The sequence below is a fragment of the Mytilus edulis genome, chromosome 12 (assembly GCF_963676685.1).
Source record: "Mytilus edulis chromosome 12, xbMytEdul2.2, whole genome shotgun sequence".
NCBI classification, from domain to species: domain Eukaryota; kingdom Metazoa; phylum Mollusca; class Bivalvia; order Mytilida; family Mytilidae; genus Mytilus; species Mytilus edulis.
This window is the reverse complement of record NC_092355.1, coordinates 54633876-54644140: the sequence shown is the minus strand read 5'-3', so window position 1 is coordinate 54644140 and position 10265 is coordinate 54633876. Positions and strand designations below refer to the sequence as shown.

Sequence of the window (10265 nt, the reverse complement as noted above, 5' to 3'; positions counted from 1 at the left end):
ATGTCTCTTCGCATCTTGCTTATAGTACTTAGAATTGAAACACGAGCAAACAAATATGGATAAAATGTAAAATGTATCCCTCCTGATAACGTGTAGACATTAAATATGAAACAAAAAGAAACAAAATCTAAAAAGAATACATCAAATTTATATCATATTAAAATTTACAAAGAAAATAATGGAAATACATTGAATTTAATTTTAAAATATTGGAATACTCACCTGGCCGGTTTTGGTTTTGAGTTAGAAATGTCTGTAAAATTAGGTACCGGTAAACTGGATACTGGTAAGCAACCACCTTTTTGATCAGTTCTTACTAAAATGTACAGTAAGAAATCAGTGTATACTACAAAAATGTTGAAAAACAAATGACAACATTAAAGTGTTGGTATAACAGCTATTTATATTGCACTCGTTCTATTTGAGTAGTTAAAATGCGTTGACCGTATAGTATACTTCTATGTCATATACAGTCACTGAACTAATATCACTTTTTCTCGTGAATATTTAAATAGAAATTCCCGAAATTATAATTGATTATTCATACGACCTATTCAACCTGTTCTTGTTTCCATATATATGTTTACAACGACTAAAACTTATTTCTTTTGCAATTTCTAGAAGAAGAAAAAAACATATTTCACTTGTTAATACTTTTGGTTTGCAAACTATATATCATTATGTGTTATGCTTATTGTTGATATTTTAGTTCATTCTCAAACAAACTTGTTCATCATCGATTGCAAGTTTCAAGAGGTAGATGTACATTTCATTGTGCTATACGTTTCTCCGCCTGCATGATATGAGGCCTTTTTTAAAAATATTTAAATCAAATAATAACATACACACTAAATAACAATTGAAAATGTAGTCTGTTGAATTACAGTATAAAGACAATACTAGTGCATTGACTTGACATGTCAACGATATAAGGATTCCACCCGAAACGGGGAAAAAGCTCGGCAGAACCTCGCATTTCCCCGTTTCTAGGCCTCATCCTTATATCGTTGATATCCAAGTCAATGCACTATTATTGTCTATTTCTACAGAAGTGATAAAAAAGACAAACATTGCATCAGAACTTCAAACAATGATTTCATAATTGCTTTACTTGTGACCCATTACAGTTTTATGTACATGAAGGATGCTAAATTACTTGCATTTTAAGTTATCTTTCAATTTGAGGCTTTATTTTTCAAATGATCTCAAATGTGAAATATTCCATAGGATTTAAAATTCACCAAACTCTTCTCGAAATGTGACTAGATAAACAAATAACTTAAAAATAACCTCTTTGATATCTACAGACGCGTATTAGCGCCTAACATTTTTTTCTATTTCTATTCTTTACTTTGCGTTATTACGCAAACATTTGCGATAAACGCAAACATTTGCGTTAAATCGCAAAGATAGGAAGAAAAATAATTTAAAAAAAATGTTTGACGCGTTCATAGATTTCATTCTTTTGGATAATCTTGTAACAAGGTATTTGTATATGCCAATCCTACTATTTGGAGTGGGTTGATAATACAAAGACAAGACCTTTTCAAATAATTTCAATTCTAAACAATTTCACTTTAAATACTTATTTTTAATGAAATACTTTTGCTGGACGAAAGATAACAAATCTGTAAAAATATATAACTTTTTAACTAAGAGTATAATCTTTGATAGCTGACCTTGCGGTCATAAAACTTTGCTCAGTACTCGGAGTACAAAATATGTTCTCCAAATTCAAATTCGTGCTCGAAAATTTTGTACTCCAAATTTCATGCGGTCATAAAACTTTGGAGTACGAGATTCGTGCTCAAGACTGTTGAGTATACTCCAAAAAATTGAGAATGGCAAGCACCTGTCTCTAATCTCGTGCTCAAGATAAAAATGCCGGCTGCAGGACATCGAAAGATAAGAAGACAACAGAGGAGACGCCGGGTTGCTCGTCCGCGATTTTTTGCAGACAGATCCAACTCATTGGAATCCCTGTCAGCGGAGGAGGTCTTTTCTCGGTACAGATTTCGCCCAGATTCCATTATCTTTATTACCGGACTGATTTATTTCAGTTGATTTATGTCTCCGTTTCTGTGTGTGTTGCGTTTCGGTGTTGTGTCGTTGTTCTCCTCTTATATTTAATGCGTTTTCCTCGGTTTTAGCTTGTTACCCAGATTATGTTTTTTGTCCATGGATTTATGAGTTTTGAACAGCGGTATACTACTGTTGCCTTTATTTATAATTCTCTACTCAACTCAAGAAGAAACCAAACATTAACCCCAATGTTACAAGTGTTGACTTGCCTAAAATACTTAGCTACAGGTTGTTTCTTTAGGGAAGTTGGAGATTTAATGGGTGTAAGCGTCAGGAGTGTCGGAAGAGCGGTGAGGCTGGTGTGCCGGTCCATATTTGCTTTGAATAAACAATTCATCAAATTTCCTACAGGTCTTACTGCCATGCACACAAAAGCTGTGTTTTCCAATATAGCAGGTATGCATCATATTTCAAAAAAACAAAAAAACATCAAGGTTTATTGACATATATGTATCTTTTAGGTTGCCGGATATAAAAGTTCTGTCAACAAGGAGAGAAAAAACTTATAAGGGGTTTGCGGAAAAAAACGGGTCCGTTCGCCCTCGGGTCTATTCGTCCTTACATACTTGTTCGCCTCTTTTCCGTTCCTTCTCGTGTTTTTTCGCCTTTATTTACTCGTTTAACTATTTTTCATTCGAAAGAACATCTGAATCATTATCAGTTATGACAGTACCATGCATATATCATTACGTAAACTAATTATTTGATGTGATAATCTTACAAAGAAAACTAAACTGACTAAGCATTGATAAACTCAAACAAAACGATGGATAAAAGAATACTAACTCATTTAAAATTGATCATATATAATTGATTTATATGATCTCTATTTGTATAAATTATATCAGATCTATAAATTGAACATAGATGTTCCTAGGTTGATTTATTGATTGATTGTAGGTTGCTTAACGTCCATTGGCAAATATGTCATGCATGTTCAGGACTAAAACAAGTTAACAATAATTTCATTAGTATCATTCACAAGCAGTCTCTGTCAACTAACTAACTAAAGGCAGAAACCTTAACGAATGATGACGCCTCAACCATCTATGTCTCGCTTTCGGCAATGTTTGTCTTAAAGGCGATACACAAATCAATTAATTGCTATTTTACCGAGTTCCACAGAGTACATGTTATTTTCCCGGTCTCATTTCATGTTTTCGCGGCAGACTATGTTTATTGAATTATAAGTCAGTCAAATATGACACGATCCTGTAATGAAGAGGGACACATGACCACGTAGAACCCATGGCAGTCCTTTAATGGTTTGAATTTCATGTATGTCCAGACAAACCGGTGACTATGAAATTAATGAAGAAATATCGATGTTGTAAAGACGATGCATGTAAATCTTTTGACCGTATTTATTCTCTGATAGTTGTAGTCCTGAAGACGAAAAAACAAAATCTAAGCTCACTTCTTTTTCTTTATATAAATGTAATACGCAGTTGATGTCTGCACTGTCAATACCTTTCGTGTGCAAGACTTAAAAATGCAAGAAACAAAATGCACATTTCTTAATAACGACATCTGCATTATCGCCAATTAACATTTTATATTTGCGGGGAAAAAATGTCCATTTTTAAACAACAAAATAAGTGTTTCTTTTACACCAATATTTCTGGTAAAAGGTATATTGAATAGTTTATGGAACTATGGATAATTAGTTTCAGTATTCAGCTTTCTTCCCGTACTATAACACAATCGTGAAAGATACAATTGTTTTAATTACTGGTATATACCTCTTTATATTACTTTCTTTTATTTGTAATTAAAACAAAAATTACAGACATCAGACTAATATAATAGAGGGGAATGTGGTGTGAGAAAACTATTCACCAAATGACACATACATTAACGAGGAGGGGCAATAGGGGGTCCGTTAACATGTAAACATCACCTCGATTTTAGCAAAAACGGTTAACAAAAAAGCAAAACGGCTGATAACAGTAAACAAAGTTGGTTGAAAACAGTTAACAGCTTGAATTTGTCTCATATAACAGTTAACAACCTTTTGAAAAGGACCAAAACAGGTTAACATAAAAAGGTATTGCCCCTCCCCTCCCCCCCCCCCCCCAAATTAACAACTGTAGGTCATTGTACTACTAAAACCATGGGAAAAGCATATACCGCATATTCTACAAAAAAAGGCCCAACATTGCAATTAAACGACAAAACTAACTAATTATTGTAAAACCACGGAAATACAGTCATAAGTATACATAGTGTGTGTGGGTGGGTATGTAAAAAGGAGGGGTAACAAGTTGACGAGATCCCAACCTCCCCCAAATTGATTATGCTTGTAATAAGGCCCTTAACATGTATCGAAACACAATTTTGAAAATAGCTTTTTAAAAATGTTAAAGGGTTATAACTTCGTAAGAGTGTCATGGAAAATGATCCGAATGTTTTGAGTGCTGAGTTGTCAGATCAACTCTAATGTGTTTAGCATGAAAACATATTGAAAATGTACTCTATCGTTTAACATGTTTACCTGCAATTTGTTTCAAAAAGAAAGACGAAAGATACCAAAGGGATAGTTAAACTCATATGACCTAATTTAAACAAGAGTGCACACGCTGAAATGTCTTGCCTTCTTTAATTATTCTTAATATTATGTTGTTAGTCCTAAACATGAAGCTATATTACAAATGCCAAATAAACTTACAGTAACCAAGAAAACTAAACATAGACTAATGAACGATGAAAATAATGTAATGGTCAGATGAACCATGCCAGGCAGACATGTACAGCTAACAATTCTTCGAATTCCATACAACATATAAAGTTGACCTATTGCGTATAGTTTAAGAAAAAGAGACCAAAACACAAAAACTAAACGCTGAGCATTGGACCGTGAAAATGAGGTCAAGGTCAAATAAAAACAGCGCAACTGACATATAAATCATAAAATATTTCAATGTAACAAGTATATATGATATCACACCAAAAAGAAGACTCAAAAGACTTAACTTTGACCACTGAACCACAAAAATGAGGTCAAGGTCAGATGACACCTGCCAGCTAGACATGCACACCTTACAATCAACCCATACACCAAATAAAATAGACCTATTGCATACAGACCCTATCAGACCCTATATGTCGAGCTTTCTGCGACGAAAGTCGGAGGCTCGAAAAAAATTACCGACAAATGTAATGACTTAAATTGAAAACACAACCAACAGTTCACATTTACGAAACATAGAAAACTTGGGGGACGGCGGAGGTGTCCTGGTCCCGAAATCCCGAGGTCACGAATGAAAAAAAAATCCCTGATCGAGAAATAATAATAATAATAATAATAATAATTCTTTATTTAAAGAGGGTTACACAGATAGCTATAAAGCTAATCTTCCCTGAGGCCTTGAAAGGAAACAAGAAAGAATCAATCCCGAAATCCAGACCTTGAATACACCCGATCCAGGAGACCCATAAAGGGGAAGGTGTCAAAGAGACAACAACCCGATCATAGAACATACAACAGCAGAGGTTCATTAACGGTCTTCAATGTAGCGAGAAATTCCTGCACTCGAAGACGTGTTTCAGCTGGCCCTGAAAAAATATATGATACTAGTTCAGTGATAATGGTCGTCATACTAAACTCCAAATTATACACAAGAAACTTAAATTAAAAATAATACAAGACTAACAAAACAGGTGTGTGTATTGAGATCATTGCTTAACACACACGCTTAAATCTCTATGAGTAACATAGCTATACATGCTATACATAACTCTTTCATACAGTTTGCGTATATTATTTGTAGGATTTCCTAAAGTGTTAGGCTGCATTGATGGGACGTACATCAAACTGAAGAGACCACAGGAACACGAAGAAGAATTTGTAAACCGTAAAGGGTATCATTCGCTCAATGTGCAGGTGCGTTAGGTTATACTATATTTACACGAAAGTTGGTTATACTAAATTTGCGACATAAATCAAATTGTGAACTGATAGGCGAAAAATACCTTTAGTTTAACGTGCTGCAGGTTGTTTTTTTTGAAAACATCATACATGCAAACTTTAGAAAATCCCCATGGTGATTTAAGATAATTTAAGTGCAGGTCAACAATTTCAAGCGTTACAATTCTTTGCGACGTCGTGTTTTGCACATGCTGTTTTGTGGTCTAGAAAAAGTTTCATATTTCTATGCTGACCTTACAAGCTCCTTTTCTTATTTGCATGATTCCAGTTATTATATCAGATGAAAAAATTGATCATGAGGCTAAAATACCAGGATTTATTTTCTTGTGCCAGAATGTTAAATGATTGTTGACTTTTCCATTTTATTATCACAACAAATATATATGATAGGTAATTGCAAAAGAGAACGTACGGTCACAGAAGACATCTTAAGTTGCCGCTTATACTAATTTACAGTAACCAAGAGAATCATAATCATACCGTGAATATATATATATAAATATATATCGACAAGTTCTTTGTGCAGAGGTAAAGGAGCAACGATATAACTTCAAAAAGAGGGGGGGGGGGGTGAATATGGGTATTTTTTTTATCTGAGGTGGTTTGCATGGGAGTGCCAATGATATAATCATCTACCATTGTTCAAATGACATGCATGGATTTTAAGCAAATACACTTCACGCTCGCGAAAACATAAAAACATTTACATCAAGTTTTGTCATTTATACAATGTCTATACATAGATATAGGGAGATGTGGTGTGAGTGCCAATGAGACAACTCTCCATCCAAATAACAATTTAAAAAGTACATGGCTGAATATCGAAAAATTCAAATAAACAAACTCATTGCATTATATCCACAGAGTGCACACATTGAAATGTCTCACTTAATTACTTATGCAGACAATAAATGGGAGTTTTTAACGACCATGAATTGACTGGCTATACAGCCATTACACGGTCGGCTACTAATGCAGTGGTGGATCAAGAAGTTTTTATAAGAGTGCACTGACTGCCTTGAAAGGGGGAGCTCCACTCATGCTTCGGTGATTTCCTAAATACAATACATGTATTATCAACTAAAATTAATAAATTTATGTTGCAAGTCTTACTAAACGGGCGCCGATCCAGAGGGGTGGGTGGGGATGGGGGTTGAAACCCCCTCTGTTTGGACGATCAATTCATTAGACTGGGGACATGAAGTTGGATCCCCCTTTTTGTCATGGGTTAGGACCCCCCTTTTTTAAATGGCAGGATCCGCCACGGCTAAAGTTACTGATTACATAAACTTTATAAACTTTATCAATGATTCAGGATATTGAAATCAAGTAAGATGAACAATTCCAGACAGACAAGTACACATTAGAATCTTTTATACACTTAATGCAGTTAATCTATTGTTTTTATTTCATCTGATAACCTAACACAAAACACTTGAATTAACTAATTAACTGTACAAATTAGGTCAAGGTCACACGAACCCTGTAAAACAGACATATTCCCATATAATAAAAGAGCGGTAGAAGTTGAAAAGACCAAAAAAATATCTGCTCAATTAGCATTATACATTTTGGTACAAAATTTCTTCATCTTAATATATTCTTCAGGAGAGAAAAATTGAAACAACAGTATAACAAACGACTCAAAAACTGCAGGAAATATGGGATTTTCGCCAATAAAATGTACAACAACACACAAAAGACAGAAAAAAAACAACCTATGTAGCCTTTCTAATTAAATGACACAAACCAATTTGTTTGTTCAACAACTACATCATAATGCACATGATTAGAATTGCAGCTTAACAAGATATTTATTTTTAACTTGTATTTTTTATACAACCGCATTTTTTTTATGTTGGTATCACGTCGTCGTGACTTATATTCCGGACAATAACTTTAGTTTAAGTGAATAGATCTCTATGAAATTTTGACACAAGGTTTGAAACCACAAAATGAAGGTTGGGGAGTATGCTCCCAAACGTTTAGGAACTTATGGCCTAACAATAGTCCAGTCAAACTAAGGTTTAACCCCAAACTAATTGCAACAGAAAATGTTTTAGTTCTAATCTATAGCATCAAGCCCCAACTATACACAGAAAAAAGTCCCATATAATCTAACTTGGGGAAAACTCAAAATTAGCTTTTTCAATTTCCTATGGAAATTAACATTGGAAGGGCAGACAACTCGGCAAAAATTAGTCTTTTTTATCAGTTATCAAATTGGTCAAATTTAAGTTCTTAGACCACATTTTATCTGTGTTAGAAACCTATGCTGTGTCAAATATTTCATAGTTCATATCCAGCTTGAATGTTGTGTCCCAACTGTTCAGGGTTCCATCTAGTGGTCGTATCAAGCTGCACACTGCACAGCATTTTATTTTCATAAGTCATAAGGTTTTTTTTTTCAATCATAGGCTATTTGTGATAGCAAATACAGATTCATCAGCATGAAAGGAAATATGCCAGGAAGTGTTCATGACAGCAGAATATGGAAACTGAGTGCTCTACGACAACAATTTGATGCAGGTAAAAAATGTTGTTGTGTTGTAAACTCAAGCAATAATATCTTAATTTAAAGCAAATGGCTGAACAAATATAAAAATGACTGAAAATGTGTAGCTAGTGTTGATAATTTTTTAGCAACACATTTAAAAAAAAAGTACTTAAAAATCGGCACAAGTGGTGTATTATTTGTGTTACTAAGTATAAAAAAAAATTCAAAGTTAAGTATAAACCTCTATTTCATTTTTTATAGGAATGCATGATGGGTTTTTGATAGGAGACTCTGGGTACCCTTGTCAAAGATATTTGATGACCCCTTTCCTTAACCCATCCACACCAGGACAGCAGAAATTCAATAAAAGCCTTTGTCGTACCAGAGTGACAATTGAGCAGACATTTGGGATATGGAAACAGAGATTTACGTGTCTCCAGAGGGGCATAAGAGCTTGCCCTGCTGATGTTGTTGAGATCACCGGAACATGTGCTGTTCTACATAACATTGGGATAGATAGACATGACATTGTTGATTTTGATTATATTTTTGAAAATCATCAACATATTCATGAACTTAATTTACAAAATACAATGCCACCTCAAAGAGATGGGACAGCCACCAGACAGTTAATTGTTGAAAACTTTTTTTCATAGACCAAATTGTCTATTCAATGTTTGACACTTTTCACCAATTAACAGTTATAAACTGAACTACTAGAGAATTTATACTACAGTGAAATATGTATTTCTTTTTGGTATCATTCAAATTTTATGTAATTATATGGTAAAACTTTTTTCTGAAATAGAAATACAATCCCAATAATTATATAGGCACGTATATATAAAACATATAAACATATACATAACTGTTTTATTGAGTTATAGAAGTTACATTAAAAACAGTTTATTTTAAACTACCAAAACATTTTCAAGTTCAAATCCACCAACAAAATATTGTTTCCAAATAAGGTTATTTTAGATAATTTCACAAACAGAAGTTTGAATTAAACAATTTTAAACTAGTATTTTTGATAAATTTTAAGGCTTCTTTAACTTTAATAAATTTGTAATGAAACATCATACAGATGCCATATAATTATGCTTTAATTTGAGTTTTATCAGTGGTAATCATTGTCATTTACAAGCTGTGATAACTAATAAATATCTTCCAGAAATTATATAAAACCAATAACTATACAGTTCTTTCTTGCTACAATTCAATAACAGCATAAAAACTCAAACATTAATCAATAAATTAACAAACCTTGCATAAATATTAAATATATCACATAAGATGCTCAAAATCTGGTTAATTCAATAATACAAGAATACACAGGGAACAATCAAATAGAAAAAAAAGAATAAACATTTAATAATGGTTAAGAAGCTTTTGTCTTAAAAATTATTTGGCTTTTATATGTGCTAAAATGTCACATTCCATTGTTGTTACTACATTAGATTTTAACGTTTCCGATACCGAAGGAAACATAATGATATAGCAAAATAAGGTAATAAATATTGACAATGATGACAGTAAACGTGAAGAGAATAAGACAATAAGGTTATAAAGAGCACAGAACTACAACTGTTATGCAATAATGATTTTGGATCTAAACTTCCATGATGTATTAAGATATTTAAACAATTTTAAGTTAAATTCAGGACGTACTGAAAAAAATGGTACTCATTTTCAATACAAATCATGTGATTGCATATACAATTTTATGATATCTTAGAATATTGTCAAAACGACCAA

The 10265-nt window shown here is 33.1% G+C and overlaps 1 protein-coding gene across 1 annotated transcript; it reads left to right on the top strand.

Annotated features, from left to right (window-relative positions):
- The first annotated feature begins 249 nt into the window (after nucleotides 1-249).
- Nucleotides 250-9163, top strand: LOC139497710 (putative nuclease HARBI1). Its single transcript, XM_071285945.1, has 4 exons — nucleotides 250-286; nucleotides 5853-5965; nucleotides 8428-8539; nucleotides 8769-9163. Exons 1-4 carry the CDS (start codon nucleotides 250-252, stop codon nucleotides 9161-9163), a joined length of 657 nt encoding a protein of 218 aa, XP_071142046.1.
- The last annotated feature ends 1102 nt before the right edge of the window (nucleotides 9164-10265 follow it).

Bases quoted from the DNA above. Each gene is read 5' to 3' on its own strand.
- LOC139497710 (XM_071285945.1), top strand. From the start codon at position 250: ATGTCTGTAAAATTAGGTACCGGTAAACTGGATACTG. The intron at 5,966-8,427 runs GTGCGTTAGGTT...TTTCAATCATAG, and splicing joins ATCATTCGCTCAATGTGCAG to GCTATTTGTGATAGCAAATA. The intron at 8,540-8,768 runs GTAAAAAATGTT...CATTTTTTATAG, and splicing joins ACGACAACAATTTGATGCAG to GAATGCATGATGGGTTTTTG.